The sequence below is a fragment of the Mobula hypostoma genome, chromosome 6, assembly GCF_963921235.1.
Source record: "Mobula hypostoma chromosome 6, sMobHyp1.1, whole genome shotgun sequence".
Lineage (NCBI taxonomy): Eukaryota > Metazoa > Chordata > Chondrichthyes > Myliobatiformes > Myliobatidae > Mobula > Mobula hypostoma.
In genome coordinates this window covers 133,981,779-133,995,889 of record NC_086102.1, presented here as the reverse complement: position 1 = coordinate 133,995,889, position 14,111 = coordinate 133,981,779, and the positions used below count along the sequence as shown (strand labels likewise).

General features: G+C 43.7%; 1 protein-coding gene and 1 long non-coding RNA gene across 2 annotated transcripts in view; both read right to left on the bottom strand.

The window, feature by feature from the left end:
- The window catches only part of LOC134347643 (uncharacterized), an 80,979-nt gene extending 74,142 nt beyond the window's left edge, over positions 1-6,837 (bottom strand). Inside the window, exons 1-2 of the long non-coding RNA XR_010018216.1 lie at positions 6,723-6,837; positions 1,251-1,478 (exon numbers count right to left, since the gene is read on the bottom strand). This is a non-coding gene — a long non-coding RNA (uncharacterized LOC134347643). The remainder of the gene's footprint in view (positions 1-1,250; positions 1,479-6,722) is intronic.
- A 3,325-nt stretch (positions 6,838-10,162) lies between these two features.
- On the bottom strand, positions 10,163-12,641 carry twist2. Its single transcript, XM_063050018.1, has 2 exons — positions 11,944-12,641; positions 10,163-10,831 (listed from the first exon to the last, which is right to left on the bottom strand). The coding sequence occupies exon 1, from the start codon at positions 12,453-12,455 to the stop codon at positions 11,955-11,957; it is 501 nt and encodes a 166-aa protein (XP_062906088.1). The 5' UTR covers positions 12,456-12,641; the 3' UTR covers positions 10,163-10,831; positions 11,944-11,954.
- Between the last annotated feature and the right edge of the window lie 1,470 nt (positions 12,642-14,111).

The following is a 14,111-nucleotide window of genomic DNA, read 5'->3' as shown; positions in this document are numbered from 1 at the left end:
CTGTCACAGGAAACTGTTGAGGCCAGTTCATTGGCTATGTTTAAGAGGGAGTTAGATATGGCCCTTGTGGCTACAGGGGTCAGGGGGTATGGAGGGAAGGCTGGGGCGGGGTTCTGAGTTGGATGATCAGCCATGATCATAATAAATGGCGGTGCAGGCTCGAAGGGCCGAATGGCCTACTCCTGCACCTATTTTCTATGTTTCTATGTTTCTATGGCGACGACCTTTCCCCGACTGTCAGCAAAATTAGAGAACCAGTCAGGAAGTTGGGTGGTTCACAGACTGTTGTTTACTGAGGTCGAAGGATTTGGGAACTTCCTAGAAGTGATTTTCAATAACCTGCCCTGATCCAATCACGTTGACGGTACTAAAGCTTCGGGAGACTGACATGTCCCCTTTGACTCTCATCGGTTTTTATCAGTGCACCATAGAACACATTCTATCCGGATGCATCACGCTTGGCATGGTAAGTGCTCCACCCTTGACCACAAGAAAATGCAGAGCTGTGGAAACAGCTCAGCACATCAGGGAAACCAGCTTCCCATCCATTGACTCAATGCACACTTAATGCTGTCTCCATAAAGTAGCCGGCATAATCAATAACATCACCCAACCTGGACACTCCCTCTTCTGCCCCGTCCCATCAGGCAGAAAGTAAAAAAGCCTGAAAGTACTTACCACAAGGCTCAAGAATAGCTTCTACTCTGCTGCGATGAGTTTTGAGCAGTTCCCCAGTACCATAAGATACACGTTTGACCTTTCAATCTCCCTCAGTATGACCTTGTGTCTTCTGTCTACACGCACTGCAATTTCTCTGTAACTGTAACACTTTATTCTGCCCTCTGTTTTCGTTCTCCCTTGTACTACTGCAATGAATTGATCTGTATGAACGGTATGCAAGGTACATGCGACAACAATAATAAACTAAACTAATCATTATCAGGGATGCTTACTTCCAGCATCTGCAGAATCTCTAGTGTTTACTATCAGACCCAGTGGGGTTGACAAGCAGAATTTATAGTATATAATAGCAGTATGTTCTATATAGGATTGTATTAAACCTCCACTTAAACACACACACAAAATGTTGGAGGAACTCAACAGGCCAGGCATCATCTATGGGAAAAAAGTACAGTCGACGTTTCCACTTACGACGTTTCCGGGGATACGGGAAGTGCTGTTATTCGTCCGAAGTGCTTCAGTTCACTGACTTCTGAAGATAACACTATCAAAACATCAAATTAGCTCACCTGGAGGGGGAGAAGCGAATCGCCGGCAGCAAATCCAACAGGTGAGTGTTGAACAACACCAGATGCTGGAGTTGGTTTCACGGTCGTAATTGCTGTCAATGCTGACTACTCCGGTCGGTCACCCGAAGAGGTTCTCAGCATTTTCTAAATGTTAAGCACTGTAGGGGATGCTGTTAATTCCCAATGTCTGGCAGTAATCTGATGGGCAGATGCGTTCAGTTGAAATCACTGTAATAAAAATCACAAGTGTGTTACGTGCAGAAAGGTGATTGCACCTCACAAAATCACTGTGAGGCACTCCTGAAAGTCCTAGTGCAACGGTGTAAATCCTGTAATGGGCGTATATACTTTATTGGGCACAGGAGGTAAATAATAAAGCGGCCACTGGGTGTATTTCGTTATGCCCGTGGTCTTCAGCTGCTGTAGACAACGCACTTCAAGGTTCGGTGCGTTGTGAGCCCGGAGATGCTCTTCTGCACACCACTGGTGTAACACATGGTGATAGCCTTCCCGTCATCTCGGGCCAGTCTAGCCATTCTCCTCTGACCTCTCGTCCACAGAAATGCCGCTCAGTTATTTTTTTTTTGCTTTTCGCGCCATTCTATCTAAACTCCAGAGACTGCTCTTGGTGAAAATCCCAGGTGACCAGCGGTTTCTGCGATCATCACACCGCCCCGTCTGGTCACTAACAATCATTCCATGGTCTATTCTTCCCCTTTCTAAACAAAGCTGAACCTCTTGACCATGTCTGCGTGTTTTATGAGTTGCTGCCACATGACTGGCTGGGTTTAGATATTTGCATTAAGCAGCAGGTGTACGGTGTACCTAATAAAGTGGCCACATTCTTAAAGGGGACACAAGATCGGGAAGAGGGGCCGGTATCATATCAGCCACACAATATACCGATCTTGGCTCCACAACTAGCAAAGATAAATTTACGTCTGATTTAAACTTTCAATTAACATAAGATCCTGTTTTTCGCGTCTTAAAGAGTTGTTTTCCCGACATTTGTCGAGTGTCTCCTGATCGATTTAGACTCCTTTTCTAGCAAAAGAAAGCCTCCGGTTTACTGAACCATCTATTGAACTATCTAAACTAAAAGAAAACCAATCAAATATATCATCCCAGGAAATAAGTCTGCTTAATGTAATCCTTGGAGTTTTGCTGACATGTAAAAGAATCTGCACAGCGCACCTCCCAATGCCAATATATTACATGTCCTGTCAACGATTCCCACTACAGTATTGTATAGCTGTGATTAAATTCCCCATCCTTGAATGTTTTCTTTAACATTTGCTTTATTTTACAGTATTAAAATAAGTGGTGCCAGGAATGTTATAAGGAAAGGTATGAGTTAATTAACTTTGCAATTGCGGCGCATTGTACATATATATTTGAATATGCAGTATTTGTTGATTTTAAACTAGTCACCATTAGTGCTGCCAACGAAACACTCCACAGTGAAACGGTTAACCGTTTTGTTGGGCGTGTGTGCCCCGAAATCAAATTAATGCAAAGAAGAGAAATCTATTTCTTACCAACACGAATGGATTTGATCAATGGAAGTCATGGATGATCCCCGTTGCTTAACGCCAACAACCGCGAGATCAGTTCAGCCTACGACCCTTCAGCGGCGCGGGGGCGCATTTATGAGTCAGTCTCATTAACCGGGAAATTTTCCTTTTACACATATTGTAGACAGGTGCAACGGACTCGACTCGTAAAGCGAGCAAAACTCATTAGTGTTCCGTCTCACAGACGTTTAACCTCCCGAGGGGTCTTTCAAAACCTGCCGGCAGCGCTACCCGATTAAAAAGACAGTCTGTTGCATCGATCCTTTTTTCAAAAATTGCGCCGTTCGGTTTGCAAGGAAAACCAATGCTAATGAAATCCGTTTGACTTGCAAAACTGTACTTGGTCGAAATGCAATTCAACATTAAAATATGAAGTAGAAACCCCAATTCACCACCCTTACCATTGTACATAGAAGCCCAGATTTTCAATTACTGGTTCACACTTTTCTTGAGGTTGAAATGTCTTTTATTGAGTCTAATGAAAACTGCTGCTGATAAACTCTGCGGATTCGCATAGAATAGGGAAAATGCGACGCGGGAAGGTAGGGCACAGTCTTACTTCCTTCGTACGGACAACCCGTATTGCAGTCGCGATTAAATTATACAATTTGCTTTCATATGGTTTGATCCTTCATTCTGCCGATGTCGGGAAAACATGTACATCTGTATTCGTAACTCTAGTAATGTTTAATAAGTTTTCAATCAGTACATTTAATGTCAGAGAAACTTATACAATATACATCCTCAAATTCTTTTTCTGAAAATATTGCAGGACATGAGGGATGTGATGTGAAGCAAGAACAGGAATGTAAATTCTCCCTCTTTAGATGCTGCCTGTCCTCCTGGATCAACACGTTGACGTCGTGTGGTGCTTCGAGGACACATCAGGTGATGCCGACTCAGGGCCACCCGTGTTGGAGCGGCTGTGGACGAGAAGCCATTCGAAGATTGAGCCAACCCCGGTTCCCGAACGGACAGACTCGTGTCTGCCCCTCCCGGGCCTGTCATTTGAAACAACAGATGCTGCCTAACTTGCTAGGTATTTCAGCATTTTCTTTCTCGTCAGATTTGCACTTCTATGGCATGTTTAAAACTATTTTTTCTCTCTACGTGTGAAAATACTCGTGTATGGAGCTTTTGTGGGGATGAAGGTAACGTCTCTCTTCAACAACTATAATATGAACTACTGATTGGTTAAAGATTTTCATCGTCATAGCGTCGTGCCCGTCGTTTACAGACCTTCTGATGAGGTACTATTAAAATACTGTAATTGTTGGGTTGTTGGGTTACAGGATTTGCCGTCACCAATTGGCGCACAGCAAGATCCCATGAACAGTAATGCGATAGTAACTAGATTATCTGTTTCGATTATTTTGATTAGGAGACGAACATTGATCAGATGACCGGGGAGACGTGGTTTCTTTGTAATAGTACTAAGGGTTACTTCATAAGTGCCGATAAACTAGACGACGGATCTCCGGCAGGGCAACATCCCCTCAGAACTTCTCTGAACTATCGGCTAGATGTTTGAATAAAGGTCTGTGAAGAGAGAAATAAGAGAGCTACCGAACCGCAGGTTACACTAACACATTATCTATTTTAGATTAGTCGTAGCAGGCGCTAGCGCTGATGCGGTTCCCTTCTAATGAATGGCTCCGGCAGAACGCGCCCCTCTCTTGTGTATCCACCGTGCATTAGGGTGATCATGCTGTGATTGTGGTCAAAAATAGAACTTAACCCTAAACAGACAATGGAGTATTAACTTTGGAACTAGTTTTTTTTTGGAACTGAGTGCGGGGGAGTGGGGAACAATGCAATGTAATAAATCTGGCAATGATTTGGCTCACATGGGAACGCAGCTGGACGTGCCGCAGAGAAGTGCGTGTTAAGAGCAAAATGCCGGCGCGTCGCGGAGACTCGCTCTCTGCAGCTGTGCGGGTGGATTTGGAATCAAACTCCCTCTTGCAGTGACGCTCGGCTCTGTAGTATCAGCTCGGCAGGAATACATCTGGCGCCGCTTCAACTACCTGCCACTATGTAGCTCATTTACACGCACCGGCACAGGGTAAAAGTTGCGGCTCGGTTTAGTTCTAAATGTAAGGGAGTCGGCAAGGATAGATTACAAAAAATAATCTTTAAACCGACAGTCAAAACGCCCACAGATAGCTGCAGAGAGGAACTATAGAACTGTAAAATCATCTCAGTACCTGAAATATTTGTAATCGTAATATGTATCCTTTGTTTACAATGGTACCTTGTAGCAATTATTTTATGGTCCATCATATTAAAGATGAACGTATGCGTTTAAGATTCTTAATTTCTCGGATTTGCTTGACCATACGAACAGACATAAACAATTACAAAACAACCAGATGTGCGCTACATCGGCCGCGCCTGTACGTTTAGGTCTTGGATGCGGTAAATTGCCCTGAGGAATGAGCACTCTCGTCTCACTTTATGTAAAGAATAGGTATTCACCAGTTCAGTGTAAATCAAGCACTGCAGAAGTGGTGATTGGATTCCCGGATCGACAGTTCAACCTAGCAGCCAGTTTAATTGGAACGTTATTGTTGCACGTAAGTTGGGTTTGAGTTGGATAACCACAGTTGTTTAAAGCCATCAGCATAATGAAAACAGAATCGCTAACTAGTTGAAATGCGGAAATCGGAGTGCATAATTCATAATTGGTCTTAAAATAATTGCAACTAATTTGCCTCTGTCATTACATTTTCTCCTAAAGAAGGTTATTTGATATTAATGATACTTCTTTAGAATAGAATATACGATAAATGTCGGTGGATGCCAACATACTGAAATCTCAGAACTGTAGAATATGTTTTCAAAGCGCACACACATCAACCTGCATAATGATCCGTATTGCATATTACACATTATACATTTATTTTAACGATGAGATGGCTATTGGCTATTAGATTGTCAAGCTTTAGAAAATATCAATAAATGTGAATTCAAATGATAACAAGGTGTTGAAACTCTTATTTGGCAGAGCTGCCTAATCAAAGACCCACTGATCAGAAAACTGCCGTAATTTTTTAATCCCCTTTGTGTCAGGTCATCTGGGGGTTCGCGGGTTAAAAGTACATAATGTAGCGCTAAAGGAAAGCTCGGAAAGTCCTGGCCCATGAAGGACTGATAATAGCTCGAAGTTAAACACGCTCTTCATTTTACATATAACTAATTAGGGTTTGCCAACACGCCGCTATACCTGGAATGGTCCCCCCCCCCCTCTCTCTCTACCTCTGTCTGTCTGTCTGCCTGTCTGTCTGTCTCTCTCTCTCTCTGTCTCTCTCTCTGTCCGTCTCTGTCTGTCTGTCTCTCTCTTTCTCTTCTCTCTCTCTCTCTCTCTTCCCCCACCGTCCCCATCCCGCCCTTCCGTCCCCGTCCCTCTCTATTTCTTCCAAATTCCCACTTTCCATTCTTGTACTGATTTTTTTTTATCCCTGCAGAAAATCTTAGCATGGTCTGAAATAGTTGTCCAAAGATATAGAGATATAAAAGACAGAATGTAGGAAAAAGAGAAACCTGCAGGAACACTCTCGCAAAAATACCATCGAAAATAGTGTTTCCTCATTCCCACAATATACTACGACCCTGTCTTAGTTTGCCCTGTCTTTTTGGGAAAAGTGCAAATGAAACTGTTCGTGTAACAGACTAACTAGTCAGCAACAGAGTTATTGGAAATTAGACATTCTGATCATGCACAGAAATGTATCAGTTGATTGTAGACGCGAAACTGTGTTGAGATGTTTAGGGAAGAAGGTTTGGAAAAGCTTTAGTATAGCAGCACTTCGGGTCCATTCCGTCGCTTAAAGTTTCCTCTTTCGATGTTATGGACAACATCCAGAAAAGATCAGCGAATCAATTAGAAAGGACTCACGTTTTTCTATTTTTCCTCAATTAATCTGCAACAAGTGAATGGATGTTTCTTCCGTCTCTGAGCCGAATGGAGAAGATGCATGCACCTCTTAAATGCGAAGATCATAACGAGTTAAATATCCCTCGATCAGAAATGTGCTTATATTTGTTTGGCAGCTGCCGTATGTTTCTATTCGACGAAATGTTTTTACAAGAATATGTGATGAAGCCTTCAAGTTGAGAATTTAAAGCACCCTGCTTCCCTTTTATACCTGCGTAATGACGAACGGAGTTCGGCGATTATATCCACAGTTTGCACTCTGGCTCACTCACAGTGGCAAAAGTAGGCATAAAACGGGAATTGAAGTGGACTACAGACATGAAGTGACTCACATCAGAAAACTCAAGAGACATGTTTGGTAGTGGGGCCATTTTATGACGATACAGAAAAGGGGAAGTAGAAATTTTATGGGATTTTTTTGGATACTTGATGTGACCCGTGAGTAAAGAGTTGATAGTCAATTGATGCCAAATCTTCATTCCAGAATCTTAAGTTATTGAGAAGTGCCTGGTCGTATTCATGAAATGTTGAGACTCTTTCCGCGACAAGTCTCCTCACGAATACTGTTTCTGAGGCTAGGTACTTGGTATGAAATTAACAGAGGCTCCAAATCCTACCAGAGAAACATACAGTATTCCGTTTGCACAGAATGAAGTGGGTGAGGGCGGGGGAGTGGAACCTTCTTTCAAATCGAACGATAGTGTATTGAATTTAGCTATCACTGTGGTGACCCACCAACTCTAAACCCAAACTAATCCCAAGGTATTTGCTGAAGAGACTGGAGACTGGAGAGGTAGAGCTGGAGATGAACGGATGGGGCCTCTTCAGGTGGTACAAGCTCAGAGTAGGGACCCTGTGGGTCTGGACACATTTGAGGAGAAGCAGGTATGTTCGTCCAGTAGTGTCCAGCCTAGGTCCAAAGCAACGAGGCAGATACGGGCCCTGGGCTGGGGATGTTTTGGTCATCAGTCAACATAAAGAGCGTGTTATATACTAGGCAAAACCTTGCAATGTTTGAAGACTGATAAATATATCTCCCCTCTAAAACTGAAAATAGATACTCAATCAAATCTCTCTGTACTACTCTCACAGATTAAACTATACACAATTAGATGTAGATTAGATCCCCTAAGGGTTTAACCTTGTCAAATAATTTGGTTTTGTAATTCTTTTCTAACAGATTACTTGGCAGTCGGAGCACACAGGTGCTGTAGGCTTATCACTATCCACCCAAGTAAAAAAAACGAATTTAAATTTCATTTCACACGATGGAAACTCATGTTTTTCACTGGTGACTTTACGGATCTATGCCTCGAGTAGCCTCCCCTCCTTCGCACTATCGGGCAGAGGGAACCGGGGATTACAGGTTCACTTAGGGCTCCTTTTCGCATTTCCGGCCGTCATTCCTAATGCCCTTCTTTGACCTTCTTCCCCACCCCCTTCCAACGCAGCTTAGCTTTTTCTGCAAATACATTTCCCCTATCCTCCCACCCCGTGCGCGCGCGTGCACAGACACGCACGCGCGCGCACACACACACACACACACACACACACTCATTCTAAGACCAGCTCACTGTCACCGATACGTGTTGCACACTTTATTTTCCAAATCAAAACGTGTTCTTGGGTAGGAAATGCGAGCACTTGCGGGTGAAATTGGAGTGAGGATTGCTATCGGCTGGAATCTTCAAATCTATCTGTTCTCTCTCTATCAACTTCCCATATTACCACATAGTTTATTTATTTTGCCATCTCTTCCACAATGGTAAGAAGTAGGCCATTTCCACCAGCGTTTCATGGGAAGAATGGTCACTGGATGCTGAGGAGGAGGAGGTGAAAAAGGTATAAGGAGAGCATTGGGAATGCCGGCCAGAAACGCGAAAAGAGGGCAGAAGTGACTTCGTGATCCACAGTGCGAAGCAAGGGAGGCTAATCGTGGCGTAGATCTTTAAAGTCACCTCTTTAGATGTTATGAACAACATCCGAAAAAGATTACTCCAAGCTTCAATTGGTATTCAGGGGGAATAACGGTGAAGGGGCTGGTGTATGGGGAGAAGAAGTTGCCGGAATCACCGCTGTGTCCCCGCCGGGCATCACGTTCAGCAGACAGCAGCTGGGTATTAACATTCCAGAAATAAGGGTTGTGTTTTGTTAGGAGAGGTCATGGTGAAGAAAAATGGACGGGATGCAATATTACGACTCTGGGAGTTTCAAGGGTCCAAGCCTGGCCATTGTGTGTGAAAGAGTAAATGGGGCAGATGATGGGCAGTACATGGGCATGTTCATGGGAAGGACTTCTGACAAGAAAACTCAACAGGCATCAAAGATCACGTATGTATTTTCAATAAGCTCATCCCTGGGCCCCTAGATTTTAACTACTCACTCGTCTGTCATGAAATAGTTAACTCGGGCAATGGTTCCTGACAGCCCCAGCAAACTAATTGGCGACTTTTGTGTTGTCAACGGCCAACACTCATAGGATCCGTCCTCCCGTCTTTATCGACTGAGCCTGCGGCTTGTAGGATCCGAAATGACAACCTGTTCACTCCCCCACCCCCCACTCTCTCTCTCTCTCTCTTTCTAAATCTTTCTCTCTCTGTCTCCCGCTTGCTACAGTGTCAGGGGTGTTCTGAAAGTCCATTTTCACAGCCGTCCCGTCTCCCGACGCTAACTTGTTTTCATAATATTTCATTGAACTTTTACTTTATATATAAATAAGCTCCCAGAGTTTGTTTCGTCCTATGTATTTCCCAAAACCTGGCGCAGAGATATCTACTAAAACTGCCTTCTTCAAAAAAAAATCCAGGCTTTTATAAAGAATTAGCGACTTCTGGACTATGTGAAACTGACAGATCCTCAAACTTTGAAACCCGTTTTCCTTTATCTTTAGGTACTTTCAGTTCACATTCATGACATCGGCAAACACATATCGTTTTTTTTTAAAGCAGCAGGCCTCCAAAGCTTGAATAGTCTGGGCTTCCTTTCCATACTGACTTGGTCCACCTATGCCCCAGATACAAGCGAGTGATTGGGCTAACTTCGATCTGGAGCTTGGTGCTAAGGTTCTATTTGGTGAGCTAGCTGCCTTACTTTCTGCTTTAGTCGTTAGTTAGGACTGAATTCCCGCAGGCTCGGGTTGTTTGCTGATTATCATTACTGCAGATGTGCTCAGCACCCTCACATATACTATACACACACAGGTGACATATTAGGGATATCTGCTCTTTCTTGACGAGTATAATATCCAAACACAACATCTGAAATTTTCAAGAAAACAGTAAGGATAGTAAACGAGAACAATTTTTTTTATCGTTTCTAAAGTTTTGTCTAATTCTACCTTTCTGTTGTTTGTCACAATAGAATTTTTAAAAATCCGGAAATGAGAGTGTTTACAATTGACTGTATTGCTAAATTACTTTTAATATTCCAAGAGAAGATTGTTTTTAAACTTTTGCTTAAAACATGCAACCCCTTCCCACAGAAATGATTAATTCTGAATCTCCAGAACATTTTTTTACCATACAACTGCCTCGTACACTCAATAGGTGGTAAAACTTTAATAAATAAACTAGCAAGATTTACACGCGATAGAAAAACGGTAATAATGTGAAGCATGGCTAATTCCTGGTTTACTCAGGGCGAACATGCAGTACCACAGCTGCTGATATGTTACTTTTGCTTTTCTTGATCTGCTTTGGTCCCGTTGTATGCGCTTCTCTCTCTAAATTATCTCCATGATAAACCTCAGCGACCGACTATGTTTATTCTAAAGCGTAAAATGTACAGAAGGATCCCAGCGTGTCTAGTGTGAACGATGTCCGTCCTGAATTCGTTTGCCAGCACACCCTTCCCGTACTAAACGGCGACATTTTCACGTCTTTAAATATCACGGCTTGTTGGTATCACTTAGTTGGAGACTTTAGTTCATTGCTCATTCTGGAAGGACGCTTCTGAGAGTTCAAAGCGAGTATCTGTCGAGTCGTGGCCGATATTTCAGCTTGGCCATCAGTGGGAAGTGAAATCCCACTCAACACCAGCTCCCTCCGTCGATTCCAACGACTTTTAGCAGCCTGTCAAACAGGAACCAGAAAGATGACTTTAATCCCATGCACTAAACGGGCAAACCACAGAGAGAAAATACATAACACAAAGCAAAACTTGTCACGGCGATCTGATGCGAAGGAGCGAGCGGTGGCCCGGGAAGGCGGCTGGGAGAAATGAATAATAAGATCGGATAGCCATTGTTTACTTCATTACTCATTTAAATCTAAATTCACTGGTGTGTATGTACCGTGTATCCGGGCCTGCGGCTGCTTTGAAACAAAATGCACGTCCTGGCGTGCTGGCAAGTTTTATTTCCAAGTAATATTATATAATTATCTCATGTCTGCACTGTTCATATTCTTTATATTTGACGCTAGTAGCATTATGAGCATTAAGTTGATTAAATATGCGAACACATTTCTAAACAGTCACTAATCGGCTTCATGTAGTTTGCTATCGGAAGCACGGTACAAAAGTGGAGTGGTCCCAGTGTTGAACCGTTGTTATTATCCTGTTCTCAATCCTGATGGAGATTATTATCATCCTGGGATTCACGTCCATCTCTGGCACGCCGGTCTTCCCAAACCCAATATTTATTTAAAACAAACCCCTAAAGGATTGCGGTTCGTGGTAGTCTTTCACGATCAGCTAAAATAATATTAAACTCCAATTTATTAATTAGCATATAAATATTCTAAAATAAGATTTCGACCGCTCTAACTTTCAGTCAATCTCATCATTTTAACTGTTTTTTTTTGTATGAATGACGTTTGTAAACATAAACCCCGATCAGTCAGCGCGGCATTTTTTAGCGTTTGAATTATTCCCTTCGGGAAAATATATTTTCTTAGCAATAGACAGTCCAGACTAAAATTTGTAAAGTGCAAGGACGCTGTAATGAGAAAATGACGGGGGTCTGGTTAGTGTTATTGCCTTCTAAAGGAATGAGTTAGCTATCCAAATCGAAAGATCTGGGAACTGAGTTTACTCCCTGAGACAGAGTGTATGTTTCCATAAGTGTTTCATAAACAGCACGGGTGTGCTCTAGTCTGCCAGCCCCACTGCCGCCTTCCCCTTTTATACAGATTTTCAGAGTCCAGATTGCAAGAGTAACATTTTTTAAAAAGGGTTCACATACCGGTTCGGGCGCTAGTGGGTGGCCGACATTGACCAGGCTCCTTCCATCCTCCACACCGAGAACGCGTAACTCAGTCTCTCGTGGGCCACATAGCTGCAGCTGGACATTTTTTGGTCCATTTCGTCGCTCTGCAAGACCTGGTAGAGGAAGTCGATGTACCTGGCGGCCAGTTTGAGGGTCTGGATTTTGCTGAGTTTGTCGGACGGCAGGGTGGGGATGATTTTTCTGAGCGACGAGAACGCCTCGTTGAGAGACTGGGTCCTCTGACGCTCCCTCACGTTGGCCAGGATCCGCTGATTCTGCAGCTCCTCGTAAGACTGCGAGCTGGGGCTGGACTTTTTGTTTCTTTTACCAGGGTTCGGGCTCCCGTCTTCGCTGGATTTTTTGCTGTACCTCCTCTTGATGTCGTACCTCTTCTGCTGTCTGTCCGCCTCCTCCTCGCTGCTCGCTAGACTGTCCGCCGGAGAAACGGGGGCACTGCTCGGACTTTCTTGCATGATGTCTGACGGCATGCCACACCGCCCTGGGAGAGGGAGTTGCGGGGAGAAAAGTAGAAGCTGAATCAAATGAGCAAAAGAGACTAACCCCCCCGTGCAGAATTCAACCCTGGAAAGAATCGCCTAAAAATGGAGACCGAGTTTAGTAGAGTCAGAAACTTCACCAAGTATTTCCCAACTTTTTTGGCTGATTATTGGGAATAAGAGTGGCTGGAAAGTTGTTACGAGTGCGGAGGTGGCAGGGGTTTCTGATTGGCTGCGACAGGAGTGTGGGCGGGACCAACTCTTTCAGGAGGCAGACGGTTACAGATAATAAGTTAGCCGGAGAAAAAGCCAGCCACGAAGAACGTCACTATACTGTATTACACTACTGCAACTTAAAGAGAGACAGTCACCATGTTCCCAAGTTTACTCTCCTTCCCCTTCGGTGCCAAAGGCACCAGAATATTTATAGGTCAACTTCACCAAGTTGGGGAACAGCGTGTATGCCCAGGGAATTAGTTATCAGGAGGCGAAAAAAGCAAATTCCATTAAAGATAGCAATTAAGTTTACAATAGGGATGGATGTTAAATCTGAAAGCACCTCTGAACCCCCTCTCTCAGCCCAGCGCCGCTGCAGTCACACCACGTAGACTGTAATATTATTGGTAAACTTATACCCGAGGGCATAATATTCGAACGTGCTTGAGATATTCTCAGAACCGTTCAAGGGTGGAATTTACTTCCCTTAGGAATACACAACTCTTCCTCTCACTGTATTGCTCTTTCGCTCCCTATACACCAACACCACCCCCCCAGCCCCAGCTCCCAACATTTTCGCACAAAGCCAGCCCTCTCTGTCGGTTCATTTTCAGCAACATTTATGAGATAAGACATACCCTCCAGCCTGCCCCCCAGTTGTTGGCTGTGTACAGTCGAGTGCACAGGGAAAGCGTGCCATGTTCGAATAAAGAAGTGTAGTTAAGGTTGAGCTAGGATGAAACGCTCCTTCACGGGCAGACAGGTAAAGCGGACAGTTTGATGCTAAATTTTACCACCTCATTGACGGCATTAACCACTTTGATTGCAGAGAATGAAATACAAGTAGGAAAATGTACAAGTGGCGTGTCTGTCGTGACTGGGGGGCACATAATACTTGTAAGCAATGCCTGCAAAGCCATCCACCAAGAATTTCCATGGGATGGAGTTGTCCTTGGAGCCACGACCCAATTCATAAACGCCAAACAACTTCAAGGACATTTGTGGCAAAGTAATATCTGTAGCCACAGTCATTAAATAATTGACCAATTCCATAGCAGGTTAGATGCTCGTGACCCGCCCTGAAGTTACCGACTCGGCTCACGAGCATGGAGCGGACACAGAACCTGAGTAGTGATCAGCTGGCAGTACCATGAACAAACGAGAGCACTTGCCTGTCTTGTGAAAGCAACCAGTCCTCACTAATTCCCTCGAATGCCTCACGGAAGTTAATTATATTTGGGGAATGATTAGATATTATTCCCGCGACCCACAGTTACCTGATGTTAAAACTCAGGACACTGCTGCCGAGTTATGCAAGTTGTTTAGACTGTTCAGAAGTGCAGGGTACCGTTTTGTCTCCCCTTCCTATTCAAACTTGTGATATTCTGTATCGAAAGACAAACCTGCTCTAACAAAAATAAAACCTGGAAA

What these genes read in the sequence shown, in the direction of transcription:
- twist2 (XM_063050018.1), bottom strand. Translation starts at nt 12,455, where the DNA reads ATGCCGTCAGACATCATGCAAGAAAGTCCGAGCAGTGCCCCCGTTTCT.